Here is a 19,396-nt window from a genome sequence, read left to right as displayed (position 1 = left end):
GATCCAAATTTCGATACAATTAGGAATCTGCAGTTAGGGTTAGAGAAGTTTTGCAGTCAGCGATGTGTAACTTAAAGAAGATAATCCATAGAATTAGGTGGTTTTCTGGGTAATTGCAAACTTCTACATTGGCTGCTATTGCATAAGTTTTTGTTCTATTTAATTTTTAATCCTGTTTTATTCAAAACTGATTTTAAGTAGATGTGGTTATGTTATAATTGACCAAATTGTGGAGTACTTCACTGTACAAAGATGATAAAATGCGCCGCAAGATCTTAAACCATGAATGTGATGCCTCTTATATTACAATAGTTTATTTTTGCCACATTTTGATTGTTGCCTGTTCCTTTAAATCCAGACAGTGTGCACGTGTAATTTAAAAACCACCTGCTATTCCGAATCCTATCCCAAGCTATTTCTGATACAATACAGTATTAAAGTTTCATCAGTTCCGATCTAGTGAAAGGAATGATTCAAACTAAAACAATACGGTTTGAATCAATTTGTATAAGACTAACAGTTGCTTTTAAAACTCAAATGATGGGGGTATTCAAAATCCAGGGAATCCTGGTAATTCTTCTCCAGAGTATTAAAAGAGCTGTTTTGTTCAAATCAAAGACAACATTTAAAAATCAATGAGAAATGATCAGATTTAAATTCCTGAGAGAAAAATTACATTATATTTTTTTAAAAATGATTAATTACACTCCCACAATGGCAAGAAATTCTAGAAAAAGCACTCATTACAAGGATTAGCTTGGGTGTAACAATTGCAAACTCGGTGGAAGGTGTAAATAAATAGGTATATCTGGTGACTGTGTAAGTACTTGTGCATATTTTGTAGAATAAATTTGCATGATATTTTAAACATAAATGTGATGTTCAGCCACTTTTAAATGTTGGAAGGTGGTCCTGTGGAGGCATAGGAAAAGTACAAGAGGTAAAAGCAATTACCAGACAAGATTTGTTCATTTCCTTGCCTGGATGAGTACAGCTCCAACAACACTCGAGAAACTTGACACAATCCAGGACAAAACAGCCCACTTGATTAGCACCCCATCCACAAACATTCACTCCCCCCACCACCGATGCACAGTCGCAGCAGTGTGTACCTTCTACAAGATGCACTGCAGTAACTCACCAAGCTTCCTTAGACAGCACCTTCCAATACCCACGACCATTACCATCTAGAAGGACAAGGGCAGCAGACACATGGGAACACCACCCCCTGGAAGCTCCTCTCCAAGCCACACACCATCCTGACTTGGAACTATATCACCATTCTTTCACTGTCACTGGGTCAAAATCCTGGAACTCCCTCCCTAACAGCACTGTGGGTGTACCTACACCACAGGGACTGCAGCGGTTCAAGAAGGCAGCTCACCGCCACTTTCTCAAGGGAAGTTAGGGATGGGCAATAAATGCTGGCCTAGCCAGCAATGCCCACATCCCATGAATGAATATAACAAAAAATTCCTGATTCCTGGGCATATGACCAAAAGCTTCACTAAATTCTGGGGGAAAAATATATTCTCTGAGGTAGAGGGCTTGGGACCCCTACATGAGACTGATATATGAGAGCTAAAATAATATAGTATTAGGTTCAAAAGGACCCAACAGCAGAACAAAAAAGCACTAATAGATTTTCATTCTTGATCTTACATGCTTTTATTTGATTTGACAAACTTAATATACTTCAGAACCATCAGAAGTTCCTACTATAGCTCACAATATGAAAACTACATTTCTGTGTATCATTGCCTGTGAATTCTGTAAATCAATGTAGGCAAAAAATAAGAATGCACCTGACAAAAAGGCAATATTTTGAAATGTATAACTGATTTAACAATAACAACTTACATTTATATTTCAGCACTTTTTAACATAAAGGGAATGGTTTTAGGACAGGACCCCCAACGTCAGAGTCACAAACCTGCTCTGCATGGGAAGCACTCGCTCAGCAGTGATTTGCCCCAAATTGGCTAATTATTGGTCAGAGGGCAGGACTGCCACTCAGTTAAAGGTGGGTGATCTCGAGGCTGGAGGACCAATAGGAGGCCATCCAACTTCGAAGGAGCCGCAGCCTGTCTTTTCAGATAAGAGAGAGCGGCAATGCCTCCATCTTGAGGTGCTCTGTCTCCAACTTCCTAAACTTTGCAATTGAAGAATGGATTCAGCAGTCGCAGCTCTGGGCAGGCAGGCAGGGAAAGTCTCAGAGCTTGCCTGGAGCACAGGCCTATCTGTTTGCCACCAGGAAGCTGCCTGCAGGCAGCTTGCTTAGTGCCTGGTGCCTTTTGGGGGCCTGGAGGCTGACTGGAAAAATTGCAGTTGTCCTTTGACAATAGGCCTTAAGTGGCCATTTAATCCCTTAATTGTCTACCTGCCACCTGCAGGCAGGTAGCCATGCCAACCCCCATCCCACCTCTGGGATGATGCTGGCATGAGGTGGCATGAGTATTCAGGCAGGCCCACCTATCCAGTCCAGTCTTAAATGGAAATAGTTAGGGAAATGGAGCATCAGCCATGGAAAGAGTGACTGAAGAACCAGTGAGGGAAAAAATGAATCTTGGGACAGTTTTGAAGGGGGAGAGAAGTGGAGAGGCAAAGTGCTTTGGGAGGCAGTTCCAGAGGGTAGGGCAAAGGGAGTGAATGTGAGAAGGCCAGAGAAGGAGAGAATGTGTTAGGGATGGAAGGGTATAAGGATGGAGGATATTACATTGCTAGGTGCGGGGTAGGCCATGGAGGGAACTAAGATGAGGATTTTAAATGTAATGCATTGGAGGAAAGCAAACAAGAGTAGGTTAGTGGGGATGGGTGTGAGAGGCAAAGGTGGGGCTTAGTGCAGGACAGGAATAATGCAGCCTCGATTCAGATAACAGAAGAGTTTCTGGAGAATGGTAGAGTGACAAGGAAGTATAGTCCAGAAATAACAGAAGGGTTTCAGTTACAGAAGGGCTGAAGTAGTGAAGACAGTATTGTGGAAGTGGACATAAGTGATCTTGGTGATAGATGGAATATTGGGTTTGAAGCTTATCCTTGGATCATTTTGGGCACCAAGATTTTGCACTGCCTGATTCAGCCTGAATGGTTAGAGAGGAAATCAGTCAGTGGTAAGAAATCAAAGGTGATAGCAGGAGCTGAAATTGATGCAGGAGATGAAAATGATGACTGATCTTCAAAAGTAAATAAAAATGAATCTTGTGTGCTGCCTCTCTTATTGAGTTTCATCTACCTTTCCTAGTCTCATGTCCTAATTCTTGCTATTTTATTTATTTTCTTGCCAATTTTCTCTTCCTTCTTTCCCATCCCCTCTTTTCCTGAAGACATTAATTCCTTGCTGGATGCCGATCACCCTCTGGTACCTCGTCCAATTGGCCTTTCATGTCTGAGCCATGACGGTGAGTGCCAGCAGGATAGCCAGTTATTGGAAACATCACAGTTTGATACTGTCTTTGCCTGAAGCCTACACAGCGACATCCAGCAGAGGTTGCTGGTTAGTAATCAGGAGAGCAGTAGATTTTGCCTCACTTTTTCTTTACCTAAACCCAAAGACATTGAAGCTAACTTGTATACTCGTTTTGACTGTCCCATTTGAAATTCAATGCAGACTGAGGATTGAAATCTAATTTTACACAGACTATGAATAAAATCTTTAATCTTCCTGACTTGTGAAGCTCACTATTGGCAACCCAACGTTTTACCATATTTCATTTTGCCTTTTACCTTTATTTTCTCAATTTTAAAAAGAAAATGGTTTTAAAGTTTGTGATTTATTCGTTTTCCATTGTTCCAGAACTGACACCCATATTTTCCCCTGCTTGGCTGAAATTATAAGTGGCAGCAGTGTGTACCATCTACAAGATGCACTGCAGCAACTCACCAAGGTTCCTTCGACAGCACCTTCCAAACCCATGACCTCTGCCACCTAGAAGGACAAGGGCAGCAGATGCATGGGACCACCATCGCACCTCCAAGCCACACACCATCCTGACTTGAACTATATCGCCGTTCCTTCACTGTCACTGGGTCAAAATACTGGAGCTCCCTCCCTAACAGCACAGTGGGTGTACCTATAACACATGCACTGCAGTGGTTCAAGAAGGTGGCTCACCACCACCTTCTCCAGAGGAATGAGGAATGGGCAATAAATGCTGGCTTAGCTAGTGACACCTACATCCCGTCAACGAATAAAAAAAATCAAGCGTTAAGTCACTAGCAACAAACCTACAAGTTAAGCAAGTGAGTCTGTTGTACCTGTGCTGAGTGCTCCACTTGGTCACCAAGCAAGTTTATTTTTTTAGTTATGCTTACTCACTTGACTGCCAACCAGTTATCTAGTTACTCCTACTACAGGGTTCTATGTCACGTACATTCTGCTCAGTATGGTGAGCATTAAATAAAACAATGGGTGAGCATTTAATGGATCTGGGTTTTGTGCATGGATGCCGTGTCTGTATAAGAAATGATGCTGACTGCAATATTTTTGGACTATATTTGGTCAAGCATTTTTGTTTAGATTCTAATGTATCATTTTATGCTGCTTCCAATCTTTTAACTTTTCACTGGGGATATAACTCACAAAAATGGAAAATGTCAAAGGCTTTTTATTACTACTTTTGGATGGTATGTTGCTTCTTTGTGTTGGAAATGCGCACTGCAGTAGAATAGAGAAAAGACTGTTAGTAAGAAATTGTAAATTGTTTTATGGGCTCTTCATCTTTTTATTTGCCATCAAGGACCGAGTCCAATATGTTTGGCAGGGAACCAATCCTATAGTATTACAGCAACATTCTAGAAAATCAAAATCCTGCTTTAATCAGTGATCAAGCCTTGCCACTAAAGGTCATTGGAACGAGTTGGTAATGTGACTTCTTGCTAAAAGCTGTACATTTTTATTTGACCAAAATAGTAAGGCCCATAAAGCAAATATTCAAAATATTCCTTCACTAAAAACAATGAGTACCTAATACCTGTTGTTTTATTATTATTATTACAAGGTTGAAGATGAATTTAATTCTCCAGTGTTAGTGTTCAGATTCATCCAGGAGCACCTCAAATCAGGTAAGAAGCCTAATACTGTTCATGCAGAGCAGTTAGATATTTTTGTTCTTTAAATCTCCATGACTGTCAGTATTAGGCTAAAGCACAATCAATAGACCCTTGACTCTGTATCTGCTTAATAACTTTAATAGTGCTCAAATTGTTGTGTACTCAGCAGGGGGATTGTGTCTGCTTGACTCAGTGGTTGCTCGTGTGTCTCTGTGCCAGAGGTTAAGGGTTCAAGCCCCAATTTAAAACTTGAGCACATAATCTATGCTGAAATTTTAGTGCACCATCATCAGCGGTGCTCTCTTCCAAATGAGACATTAAACAGAACTGTTCTATTGAAGAGTCATACGGACTCGAAACGTTAACTGTGTTCATCTCCGCAGATGCTGTCAGACCTGCTGAGTTTTTCCAGGTATTTTTATTTTTGTTTTTGTTTTGAGTTTTCTTAACTTCAGTCCTTGAAGACAGCAGCTTGAGGCATAAATGCTGAAGGCTTTTCACACTTGTAAAATCTTCAAATGCCTACCCTTATACATAGCCTTCGCTCCTTTATACATATTTTCCCCTTTGCATGAAAATTCCCATTGTTTCACTATGTCTTTGGGCTTTATCTTCCTGATAATAAAAACATCTCCTAGCACTAAGTTTTACCAGTAATCTTTGGGAAAATTAAACACACTTTCTAAACTTCACCCGGCTAGGTGACACATTTCACCCCTCCTTTGAAAACACTGTAGTCTGGTTTATTTAAAAATGCAAATGTCCTTTTACCTTACATTCTAAACTTCCCCCATGTTTACATCAAAGCCATCAGACCAGCTGCCTTTAATCCAATTAAGTCACACACACACACACACACACACATAGACACATCCCACTATTACTCTATTTTACAATAAATTCCAATAACATTGAGAATTATTATATCTTCCTGACACCACCAACTTCCATTTCTGTAATGTCAGCCTTCACTCCTATTCATGCCCATGGGCATTGAAACCCTTATCCATGTCTGGGTCATCAGTAAACTCTATTTCTCCAAAACACTCCTTCCTGGATCCCTGAGCTCAACCGGTCACAAACTTCAACTCATCCAAAACGTCATCCTCTTCAACTAATTCTGTAAGCTCCACTCACCAAACTCCACTGGCTCCCATTCCAAATTTGACTATCTCTGCTTCACTGATATTAGAAGGTTGGATGTCGCTTGCGACCTACCCTTCATTATCCACAGGTGCCTACTGGAAAAAAAAATGTGGACATCTGATGATCACAGGATCAGGTTCATATGTGGTGTCCTTTCCTACTCCTTTGCCATGGGCAGCATTCATTGGGTACCAAAGGGTGAACAATGCTTATAAAACCATACCAGCATAGGAGTCTGCATCATCAAGTGAGGAGAAAGAAAAATTGCCAAAAACAAATAAATGTCTGCAGCATTTCTTTGACATTTGTGAGCTCCATTGTAATTTTTTGCTATTAACATTTTCAGCTCTAGATGGAGCTCAGTACCAAACTGCTGCAGCTCAGGAATCCACGAAGGACAGCAATGAGAGAGAAACTGATGATGCCCTGAATCGCTGGGTAAGAATTTAATGTGAAGCTTATGATTGTTAAAGTTCGCTGATGTATAATTAAATGTTGAATCAGTGCCCATGTAATCAATTAAAATACTCAAGATATTCAAAGTGACATCATAGAAGTGCATTATCTTTTTATAGATAGTCACCAAATTAATACCCTGTACGTCTGTCAACAGTTAGGAGAACAGCTAGGACAGTTGGTTCCCACCAGTGGCGTAGATGTTGTAGAATTGGAAGATGAGGGAGCGTGTATACGATTTAGCCCATTGATGACAGCAGCAGGTGAGTAAAGAACTCAATTAGATATTTCTATTAGTTTATGTTTTGCAGTGAAGGATTTGTCTTCATTGTGTAAATCCTTTAATTTATACTTTTTTTTTTATGATTACATTAGCCTAAGGCTCAGAAATGTTGTTCTACAATATCAGTTCTTTCTTTTCACACTGATAGATGGACCAGAAAGCTTTCCCTATAGAGAGCATCAGACTAGTCTGAACTCATAGTCAGATGACAGTGAGAGGACAGTATTGTGTTGTAATCCAGTGTAGCGTCCAGTCTCCTACCCGCAAAAGAGCCTAAATTCTATAAAATAGTGTTATACACAGTATCAAATTACTTGAATTCATATCTGTGTAAAGCCTAGGCTGGGTGAAGGTTTAACAACTATTTTTGCCAATATCAATTCTGATGCTGATTTCACTAGCCTTTTGCAATATGCTGTGTCTACAGAAATATTAGGAGAGGAGCCATACATGATCTGTAAGGATTCTAACAATTTTAGCACTGATTTTGCATATATAAATTATCTGGACTTGAGCAAGTAATGACTACAAATCCCATGTGCATTTCTCTTTGACTTCATTACTTCTTTGTTTAGCCCAGGCTAAAATTATGTTGAACTTTCTGGTGCACCTATTAGTGCAATTCAGATATTTAATTCCTGTAACAAATCGTCACATTCAGTCAGGAAATTTGCTTCTCCTGTTTAGTCATATTGCATGTTACCTTCCTACAAGCCCTTTTCGTATAAAAAAGGGCCATTCAAAGCAGTGAAATGATGATACAGTGTAGCTACAAACTTAATACACTATAGCATTGAGAATTTGCCATTCTTGACTAAATGAGAGGCAGAAAATAAATCGCTTGTCACATAAGGCTTATAATTCCCATGTCATTTACTGATGTGTCATTGGTTATTGTCATACACTGCTGCTAGACAAGAGTTTTTAGAGAATTTCGCATTTTTCATTTAGTCCTGAACACCACGCCAGAGCATGTGGACCAACTGGTTGAATGCCTGAAAGCAAAAATTCCCATTCTAACTAGCACCTTACAACTTCGAGAAGAATTTAAACAGGAAGTTTACCAGACACCTGCCCTGACATACATCGAAGATCTGAGTTGGCCAGGATTAGGTGCTATACGGTAGGATTTTCAAAATCTCTTTATTCAAAAATATTTTTCTGGGAGTAGTGAGAGTATGCATGATTGTAATTAATTACAGCAAGAATCAACAATGTACATAACCCCACATTATGGGCTGGTAACATTTAAAAAGTAGTTTAAGGGATATTGATAGCAAAAAAGGTTCATCTGATTTAAACTCCAAGTTAAAATGCACTTTTAAGATGTGGCTTTTTAATGATTGGGAATAAAAAATGACCGCAATTCTTTAGATTGTAGTTTGTAGAAGTACAAAATTGGCCACAATGTCCACAAGTTCTTTCCAACAATTAATTAATTCAAATACCAGGAAATACTTATTACGGTAGAAATTAAAGCATCAAATGTTGTTGTTCTTCCTCTGGTCAGCTTAAAAGGGGTGATTTCGGCATCATTACATTGCACTTACAATGCTTATGGTTTATGCCAGATATTTATAATAAATTTTCAAAAGTATCTCTCATCCACATTTATTTTGTGCTCATTTTCCCCCAGTTTACTTTTTGGCATTTCAACTCCCTCCCAATTGAAAATCTCCACTGCTATCTTCCATTGTAACACATCCTCTTTCAACTTGAAAGGCATGATTGTCAGGGCTGCAGAGTGTAGTTTACCTTGCTTTTGGGCCACTCCAGTATGGCCCTGACATTGATGTAGATTTGCAGCTCCATTATTGAATGAAACCATCCTGGGAAGCATGAGGCTGCTATTCAATAGTGACTCCATGGGGACCCCGACCTTGTTGGATGGCTGGGGTGAAGACTTAAATGTTCCGTTTAATTGTTTTTTTAAGTCGATGGGATGTGGAGGGAAGTACTTTGTATCCTCCCTGACTTACTTTCTACCTTAAACATAAATAAGAAATTATAGATTGAACACTCCTTTGTTGCTTCTTGCTAGTTGAGTTTAAATTATAATATTGAATTATATACATTTTGCAGGTATGAAATTAACAATGAAGAACCTGACCCAGAAAAGCAGCTACTAGCAATGGAAAAAATCACTACTAGATTGCTAAAGAAATTGAAGGAATTTGACTCCGATCTGATGTTCTCAACAGGTCAGAAAGCCTTTCTACCTATAGGATAAAGTGTGTAAAGCAAATTAGTTAGAATGTGCCACACATGCTGCACCATGGAGGTCAATGGTTAACTGAGTTTCTCCACTATTTGAATTTATAATCTCAGTCATGCTGCTATGGGACAGTACCAAGAGGAGACCAGGAGGGAAAATGAGGGGAAGTTTATTTTACATTAGATAGATGGATAAATCAATAGGAGCTCCTATTGGAGGAATGTGGAAGAAAATCTAACAGGGTCTAACTGGGATCATTTTTGTTTTAATTTCTTTCAAAAAAAGTTAAAATATTCAGTTTAGCAGAAACTCTTCTTTTTGTATGAAGGTGAAAGATTTATACGATTTGAAGAGAAGCCAGAGTGTATTGATAAAAGGCCACAGACCTGAAACGGTAACTGTTTCTCTCCACAGATGCTGTCATAACTTGCTGAGTATGTCCAGCATTTTCTGTTTTTATTTCAGACTTCCAAGTATTCTGCTGATGTCCGGCTATAAAACACGCAGCAATATTTTAAGATCGAGTATAAGAAAAATATATTTGACATTTTATTTGACTTGTGGAAAAACATGGTTTCTGCTTTCAGCTTTAGTTATCTCATTAAAACAGAAGATTCTGAAGGGGCTTGACAGGATAGACACAGGATGGTTGTTTCCCCTAGCTGGGGAATCTACAACATGGGCACAGCCTCAAGATAAGGGGTTGACCAATTAGGACTAGATGAGAAGTTTCTTCATTTGGAGGGTTGTGGATGCTCCATTGTTGAGTATATCCAAGGCCGACATAGGCAGATTTTTGATTTCACAGGGAATCAAGGAATATGGGGAGCGTACAGGAAAGTGAAGTTGAGGCAGGAGATCAGTCAGAATCATATAGAATAGTGTATTCCTGCTCCTATTTCTTAACTTCTTATGTAAGCCAGTGGCTTAGGATGGAGTGTAATTCTGTGTGCAGTGGCCTTGTGGTACTTTGCATTTCTTCGCTTGTGAGTCTAGATGGTACACATCAATATTGGGTGGCGGAGAGGAAAGCATCATTATTCTTTACTCATGTAACACAATACCCGTGAGCTTGCATCAGGATTCTGTTATGATCCTCGTATAACTTGGAATCACAACACCAATGGAAATAACTGAAGGACAAGATTTAACTTTTTAAACCTTTTATTGTAACAAAGAAACCAAAATTAACAGACACGATGATACTTCAATTAAAAGGTTTAATTAGCCAATAGAACCCAGATACATCTTACAGGACCACCAGCACCCACATCACTCCCTGCACACATGTGGCACCACGTGCAGTACCAAAGTGCTCTGACTCAGGCTCTGGTACATAGAATCTCTCACTTTCACTGTCAGCCGTATTCTGTCCTAAGTTCCTGGATGCAGTCAACACCCAAATAGCAAACTCCTGCAGAACCTCCTTAACCAGGTTCACAATTGTCTTGACGGCACAGAATCCACAGAGACTCCTTTCTCCGATACCTTTAAATTATCTGGTTGGCTCTGGCACAACTCAAGCAGCTGCAGTAGTCTTGTCCAATCCAAAATCTTTGCTCTCCCTGTTTTCAACTGTATTAGATATTTAGGGGAGGTGGTGGCATAGAGGTATTGTCACTGACTAGTATTCTAGAGACCCAGGGTAATGCTGTGGGGACCTGGGTTCGAATCCCACCATGACAGATGGTGAAATTTAAATTCAATTTTAAAAAAATCTGGTGACAAACATGAAACCATTGCCAACTGTCATAAAAACCCACCTGGTTCACTAATGTCTTTTAGGGAAGGAAATCTGCTGTCCTTACCTGGTCTGGCCTACATGTGACTTCAGACAGCAATGTGGTTGACTTTTAAATGCCCTCTGATGGGGTAATTAGGGATGGGCAACAAATGCTGGACTAGCCAGCAACGAATAATAAAAAAATACAGCTCCTTGTAAAAAAAGTGTCCCCTCAACTGCAGATTCTGTTCTACAATCAAGATAATTATGTCTCTGTATTCTGCTTAGACCAGCTGTCATCTGATATCCAAATACCTGTCTATTTACTCTTTGCTTCAGCTCCATAGCAACCTAGGTCTCATGAGTACTTTTCAAAAATCTAAGGACACATTGCCAGAATTACCTTAGTTTCACTTTGGACTTAAAGGGACCTTCCCCCAAAGCACAACAGTCATCAATTCACTGGATCATGGGCATCAAGGGAACCATAGTTGCTGCATTAGATTATACTCCTTAATCCAACAATGTTTAGCCTGTTTTACCAAAGCAACCAGAGGAAGAGCAATGTTTGGTTTCATTTACTTGTAGGAAAGATGGACATCATAACCAATTTTGTACTTTATATTGATTATATTCTAAATAAATGGCATTATTTGAGGAGCATTATAGTTGTATTTTGTCATAATTTCACAGCCTATGTGCAACTTTTATTATTTAATACTTTGAACCTGTAGGGCCTGAGTTTGGAAGTGAGAAGAATTGCATTTATATCGGTATGGTAACTGATACTTTAGATGTACCAGAACTAGTGGAAACAATTGCAGCCACAGGCAAAGAAATTGAGGAAAGTTCAAAGGTATGTACACTTTGAATCATTATTTTTCAAACAAACTAATTTTGTTTGATAAAGATCATTTTCTATTCAAAAACCATCCTTATATTTGTATATTGATGCACACCAAGTCACTTAAGTTAAAACTTTATTGAAATACACCATAATTCCAAGCTTTGAGTTGTCAGTAATGCTATTTTCAAACTAAATTCTGCATAAATTCCTTCTGCATCTAATTCCACCAAGATCTGAATATTTTATTTATATATATTACATGGTGGTGAGGTGAGATGCTGCATCTATGTCTGAACAGTTATGGTTTGCAAGGGCAGTCAAATCCAGTTACAGTGATTGATGTGGCTACTACAGCCAATTTCCCATTATGGTACTGTTTTGTGCTGCTCATCATTCGTGGAAGGCTGTTTATTCTCCATGGATTATACTTTAAATAGCTGGCTGGTAAAGTTACCCCACAATGGTGCTGTTCATTAACACCGGAGTCAGGGGAAGTAAAGACTGGTTAAAACATTGTCCTTTAGATACTCCCTCCTTTCTCCAAGTGATACTCAAAAGGTGAACAGCAGTACAGCTGGGAAATCAGCTTTGGATTCTGATATTTTTGTCTCTGGTATCTTCAGAAATTAACATTTCCATGTGTTTGTTTCTACAAAATATTACCACTTTGAATGCAATGTGGTTTTGACATTTAAGCATCGACCCTTCCATTGTGGATTATTACAAACATATTCTACTGTATCTATCACTGCTTGAATGGGCTAAACAAGGGTTTTTACTTTGTTGAATTACTAAATGAGGTGAATATAACAGACACTTTGCATTTCTGAAAATTGACTATGCAGTGGAAGAAACTACTTGGATCTTTGTCTAGTACCAATGCTAACCATAATTCTTTCTTCCTTGTGTTTGTTTTGAAGTTATTGGAGAACATGACTGAAGTAGTCCGTAAAGGAATTATTGAAGCAGAGCAACAGTTGCAGAAGGCAAATGAAGCTAAACTTCTTGAAGAGGTAAATACAGATATTTCCAGATTGTTTGATACACTTTGATATAATCTAGTACATTGAATCGTTCTATCAAATGTTATTCATAAGAACTGAAACAGATAGCAATACAGGACTGCACTTTTAAATTGACCTGTGTGCTTTTACATTTAGTAATCTATTGTTCGTCATTGTTTAATTTTGGAAAAATCTTCAAACTATGTTTGCTGAAATCACTGAGTGCAGATATACCGCCACTTTTCAATGGCGCAAAAGTCATGTATAGTTCCAGAGTCTGGAGTGATGGTAGAACATAATAGTATCAAATGATTTTTTTAAAAATGCGAGTAGGGCAGGAATATGATGTTTGACTTGGTGAAACTGGGTACTGCCAGGATGGAATCGATTATATACCTACTAGTCTCAGGCTAGCAGCTGTACTATAGGCCAGGATTTCTCAGTCGGCCAGTGGGGCCCGCTCGCCAACGGGTAGGCAGGGCTCAGCAGAATCAGCTGTGTGCCAATCGACCTGTCAATGGCCAATTGAGGCCATTGACAGAGTCATTAAACTAATTAATAGACCTGCCCGTCCAACCTTAAGGTTGGCGGGCATCAGAAAAAGCATAAAACCTCATCCTCGGGCGGGATGAGGTTTCATGTAGGTTTTTAAAAATTTGATTAAAGTGTTTTTAAAAGTTATGGACATGTCCCAACTCATGTGACAGTGTCACATGAGGGCACATGTCAGGGAATTTTTTAATGTACAGCCGATCTCCCTGAGGCAGCACTTAGCCTCACGGAGATGAGTGGGTACTCTCGGCTCAGGGAATCCCCCCGCACCAGGAGCACATAGCGCTTCCGTGCGGACGTCACGCTGGGCGGACCTTAATTGGCCCGCCCACACAAAATGGCGCCACGCACTCACTCTTCAACATCTCTCTCTCTCTTTCCCCCCCCAACGGGGAGAAAATTCTGTCCATAAGCACAACCTCAAGTATGCATTACCTGTCCTTTTTTAAACAAAAATCTGACAGCTAATAAACTAAATATTTAACCAACCTTAATTTCAACTAATCCAACATCTCTCAGATGAAATTTTTGAATTTGTGGCATTGTTTTATAACTGACTAGGGTGGAAAGCAAAGTACAATGAGCACAGATGAATTATTGACATTAGTCTAGTGTTCTTTGGAATTATTGGCACTGGTTAATTACTTTACAAGAAAAAATTGCTCCTTTTACAATAAGATACAAATTTTAATAAATGTCAATTAGTAAGTAGAGAATAATTGACCAGATTTGGAGGTCAGTGGTGAAGTAACTACGCTGGCTACTCACCTTAAAGCTGCCGGTGATTTCTGTAGCGAAAACCTCCCCTTTTCTGACACCAGTTTAAATCTAGTGCCATGACGAGGGGATCTCCAAGCATACAGCAGCAGTGATCTCAATAAGTCTCGTAAGGAGCCAATCACATTGAAGTATTCTTAGACAGAAAACCAGGAAGTTAAAAGCACTTAATGTCCTTCACTTTTAATTTAAATTTTTTGGTAGCAAAATAATTAGAATTGGATTTAGACGGAAGCTAAAATATCAATAATTTTTAAAGGAATTAAAAATGTGGAATTTTTTTTATCATAATGTAAAAATTTGGCATCCCACAAATATAATAAGAGCGTTCCAGAGCTAGTTTAGCAGTAACTATGCACTTAGTACACCGTTCAAAATCCAATTACACTTCATTTAACAAGGTTTCAAGTCTTTTTACAGCAAGGTTAACTGTAAACATGTCAGTTTTGGGGACCTCAGTAGTGTATATTCTGGAGAAGAGCAGAATCACTGATAGGAAACTTCTGGATTTCTGCGTCATTCTGCAGTTTCAGCAAAGTAATGATTGTGAATGCTTACAGTTTTGCGATGATCACCACCGCAAATTCTGGGTATTGAATAGCTAATGATCTTATTGCAGATTCAGATGACCACACAAAGGCAGAATTCTTTGTAGTTATGATTTGATCCTTGAGATTAAATCATTCACTAGTATTTTCATCATCATTTCTAACTTATTGTATAACTTCATTGTTTTTCCTGCCAGTAATGGCATTTGATGTGTGATTATGTGTGTGTACACAAAAAGAATGAATGATTGAAGTTTACTTATTTGCATGTTGGAGTTGATTACAGAGAAAACATCCATTCAGCACAAATAAGCTTTGAAAAATGGAACAGTACAGGAAGTCAGTTTTAAATTATGGAGACATGAAAATAATAGAAACTTGTATTTGTGCACTTATTGTCCTTCATCACATTCTATCTTTGCAGGGAGTTCTGCGACAGATTCCTGTCTTTGGCTCAGTGCTTAATTGGTTATCCCCAGTCCGCAGCTCAGTTAAAGGAAGATCATTCAGTCTGGCAGGAGGTGAGATATCAGTAGTCATATGCATAGTGTATTTTGCTTAAAAGATAACACTCTCAATTTTTTCAAAACATTAATTATTGCAGCCTTTTTAACACAGGTTGTGAACAAACTATTTAAATATGGATGATGGCTCTAGAGCAAAATACTTCTAATTTTACCCATTATTATAAAACTTCTGAAAACAGAATATAAGAAACCCCAGGATTAAATATCGTCAGATTCCCTTTTCCTGAACTTCAAAAACTTTTATTGCCAGTTTTTCTTTCCTGAAGGAACTGACTTCTGCTAGATATGGTACGGTCTGCACCAGTCAGCTACCAATACTAAATTCATATTGACCATTTTGCATGTGTACCTAAGCGTTGAGGGTTATTTGGGCATCTCAGCCTAGCTGGATCCTGTCTACACACATCCACTTTCCAATAAAAGTTACTGGAAATCCTGGCCATTTTTTCTACACACCCAGAATGCTACAATGAAATACTGAGTCTGTACAAACACCACTGTTGATATACGCTGAGCACAGGCCAGTAATTGAACCTGGAGCCTTCTAATATTTATATCTGAGATAAATGATATTTATCAAGGGAGCTGCTAGGGCATCATTTCTCACATTACTAGAATAGAACATGCATTAGAAAATTATTTGTCACAAGTTTGCTGTGTTTAATGCAGAACGAGCAATAACATATACCACAAGTATCAATAGAAAGTAGTATTTGATTATAAATTGATTCATCAGGCTTTTCCTATAACATATTTCCTGTCATAACATTTATTACCTCAGTCTGATATTTTGTTATTGTAATGTTAGTTGCGCTCAGTGTGTATCAGTCAAAGTGGGTTCAAGTCCCACTTCAAAGATTGCTGCACTGTCAGAGGTGCCGTGTTTCTGAGGAGACATTAAACCTGTTCTCAGTTAGATGTAAAAGATCCCATGGTACTTTTTTGCAGAGTAGCAGAGGAGTTAACCTGTGTCCTGACCAATATTTATCTTGCAATCAATGTCACTAATTCATTGAGTATATTCCAGCAACTACATCAGTGGTTGTCTGTAGCCTCTACCCTGAGCCTCCAATATTTTAAAAGCATAAAACATGTAAACAGTAAATTACCAGGGAAAAGATGCTATGCTTAACCAATTTACAGAATCCATGCTGTTGGATCTTTTGTCCATCAGAGATATGCTGGTGTTAACACAAAAGCTTGAATTCTATTTTCCCCATTTGTTTTCTTTCTTTTAAATCAGCAATTCAAAATCACTTGTTTATAGATGCAGGGAAATTTGCAGCAAAGATTTCAAGCTCCACAGTCTCTAAGGAGGCAAACTTGATTCATGCCAGCTGAAAGATCAACGGTTTTCTGAAGAATTATTTTAAATATATTGTAATCTTAAACTAGGGTTACTCAACACACACTCCTCACAAATTTCTGTTGCAGTCTCTGGAAGATTCCTGGTTCTGTGCCATCAATCCTTAATATAGGATGACCCAAATATTTAGTTAATTACTGCAGAATAAATAAGACCCTCCACTTTTAAAATAAAAGGATTTTAGAGCTGCAATATTCAAGCTCCATAGAATATATAGATAAGGAAGTTTCCACAAATTGAATTCTGAAAATATTGTATTAACTCTTCCAGTTTGGAACTTGGTAAAGGGCAGCGACTGTAATCTAACCACCAATTCCACCTGATGCTCATTTTGAGGGGCTAGAATTGGGGCCCTTGGCCAAAAGATAGAGATATCCCTGCTTAAACACTGCCATGCCTATTTCAAGATGAAGTGAAATACAGCTACTTAAACATTGAGTGATTTCTTTTAGTACAAGATTGTATCACATCTTAATTATTATAGAAGAAATTTACTTTAAATATAGAATAGATATGTTAAAAAGAAATACGTTTTTAGGGCTGAATGCAAAGCATAACTGAATTGTGACAATTAATTCTACATAAAAGAAATTGTTCTGGAAGATTATTATTTTGCATTTAGTATTTCATAATTGTTTTGTTGAAAATATAGTTGCAAAGAGGGTGTAGAGTTTTTTTGTAATAAGGTAACATGTGAAGTAGGTAGTAACTACAGCAATTTGTTGCACATGAGTTTCTGATCACTAACCACCACCACTGAAGCAATAAGTATGACAGGCAACTTTTACTATAAAGCATGAATACGTGTTTTGAACTTGTATATCTACACTTAATTGCCCTCGTGCGTTTAATTTTCAAACAATAAATGCTGCTATTTTTGCTTATTTATGACTGTTATTTTATGACCATTTTCCCCACTTGGCTTCATTTATCTTGATTGTTTGTCAGGTTCTCTGGAGTCAACAGATAAACTGTATGCACTAAAAGCCCAAGCCTCTGAAGGAACCCCACCTTCAACACCCACAGCCAGTCGCACCAAACCCAAGTCACCAGGTATGTTGCATTTTTTATTTTTCTCATTCCTATTTTTGAAAATATGCAGTGTGACAGCTGGACAGATCACTTAACCTATTGCCATGTTTTAAAAAATAAAATCCAGAAGTAAACCACTTATTTTATGAGTTCAACATTTCAGCAAAACATTTTCTCACTGCCTCTGGAACGAGTTGAATTTGGGATCTGCACTGAGTTTGAAGAGATAGGGTAAATTGATTTTATGAAGTCAAAACTCAAACTGAAAAACACAACCTTGAATGAACCACCCAGCTTTACTTTAAGGTCTAAACGCCTAACACTTGTATAATATGAAAAACAGCCCAAAACAAAGGTTACATTTAAAATTTTAATGAAATGTCATTCAGATTATAGGAGTATTTGTTTTGATTCTAATGTTAAGTAAAATTTATGGATTTGAAAAATGAAGGGAAAATCAATATGCTTAAAATGCTGCTCAATTTCATGAGCTATACAAAATTTTTTTTAAAAGGAGCACCTTATTACCATATGCTCTAGCCTGTAAATACTAAAGGCTAGTTTCAGATTACTCCCTAAACTTAATAATCACTAGGAATTGCTCATGTGCGCCCCTTAACAGTTACTTGTCCATCTATTTAGTGAATGGTGTGTGCAAACTGTAGCCTTTCAACAGCTAGGACAAGAACAGTCAGGGATGGTTTCCCCATACCTGTGAGCTTTCACTTACTGTGCATGATCTCCATATTGCCACTAACAGGATATTTTCTTGGCTTTTAACATGCAGGAATGGAGTCTTGCCTAATAAAAGTGTCACTGAAGTTATTTTCAAATGTAATAAATAAGCATTTTTAACTTAATAGGACAGAAACTGTTTAGAAGGTCTTCCAGGGCTTCAGTCTCAGATATGGTCAGTGAAACTTCAGTGGGCCACACAGAAGAAATGGAAGGATCTCAAACTATCACAGGAACAACCAGACTTGAGGGTGAAAATGAAATTCACAAAAGCTCTGAATCTTCAGTTCAGCTGAATGGTGATTTGGAGCTTCCAGGCCCGATACAGCCTGAAGGAAAATCTGATGAAAATAGTAGCAACGTACAAGAAGTTCACCAGACCTCTGAATCAGCAGAAGCTGAGGATTTAGAGAAAGAAGATCTTAGATAAAGCAAACAAAAAGCTATAAGACTTTGTATACAGAAAAAGCACATGTCCTATGCTTGGAATAACATGGAACCTTTACTAATGTGAACTGTGCCATGTGATAGTACATAAGGATACTACTGTTGTATGCCTTTGATTAGGATTTTGCACATTACTGTGACATGATTAGGAATTTCAATTGTCATTGAAGGGCTGATTTAAAAAGTTGATCTAAATGGAATGTGTCAAGTGGGCTGAATCTCAGAAGTGCAATTGTTCTGTTTTCTGTAGAGTGCTAAGAAAGCTCTATCATTTTCTTCCTTATACGATTATCAACCTGACTCACTACATTTGCAATACAATTACGTATGCTTATCACCATGAATAGAATGGATTAATTTGTAGTTTGTTTAAAATTAGTAAACCTTTACTATTGCTGTCAATATTTAATTGGGTGGGGATCATTTTACTTTTGTTCATTTTGCACATTGGTGGTTTTGTCCTTTCTGTACCGCCCCCTATGTACATCTCTTAATAATTTAAGACTCAAACACATCTGATGCTTGAATGTTATTTAAGCATCAAGCAAAATAAAACTTAATTCAGTGTTTTGATTCTTAGTTAAGCAAAATCAAATAAAATTTATTTGACAAATATGAATACTATATTTTCCAGTGTCAACTTAATATGTAGTTTGAAAATGAACAGCCTTGGAATAATCAGTGTGATG

General features: G+C 38.1%; 1 protein-coding gene across 3 annotated transcripts in view; it reads left to right on the top strand.

The window, feature by feature from the left end:
• The window catches only part of pdxdc1 (pyridoxal-dependent decarboxylase domain containing 1), a 62,781-nt gene extending 43,455 nt beyond the window's left edge, over positions 1 to 19,326 (top strand). For all 3 annotated transcript variants that reach the window (XM_078559136.1, XM_078559134.1, XM_078559135.1), the window contains 10 exons: positions 4,998 to 5,061; positions 6,542 to 6,633; positions 6,809 to 6,914; positions 7,886 to 8,057; positions 9,017 to 9,135; positions 11,607 to 11,728; positions 12,640 to 12,732; positions 15,025 to 15,121; positions 17,442 to 17,546; positions 18,389 to 19,326. In XM_078559136.1, the coding sequence (XP_078415262.1) occupies positions 4,998 to 5,061; positions 6,542 to 6,633; positions 6,809 to 6,914; positions 7,886 to 8,057; positions 9,017 to 9,135; positions 11,607 to 11,728; positions 12,640 to 12,732; positions 15,025 to 15,121; positions 17,442 to 17,546; positions 18,389 to 18,690 (1,272 nt within the window). In that variant the 3' untranslated portion in view covers positions 18,691 to 19,326. The remainder of the gene's footprint in view (positions 1 to 4,997; positions 5,062 to 6,541; positions 6,634 to 6,808; positions 6,915 to 7,885; positions 8,058 to 9,016; positions 9,136 to 11,606; positions 11,729 to 12,639; positions 12,733 to 15,024; positions 15,122 to 17,441; positions 17,547 to 18,388) is intronic.
• The last annotated feature ends 70 nt before the right edge of the window (positions 19,327 to 19,396 follow it).

This window comes from Cetorhinus maximus, chromosome 15, assembly GCF_964194155.1.
Source record: "Cetorhinus maximus chromosome 15, sCetMax3.hap1.1, whole genome shotgun sequence".
Classification (NCBI taxonomy): domain Eukaryota; kingdom Metazoa; phylum Chordata; class Chondrichthyes; order Lamniformes; family Cetorhinidae; genus Cetorhinus; species Cetorhinus maximus.
Note: the sequence above shows the minus strand (reverse complement) of the source record. Positions and strands in the feature narration are given on the sequence as shown.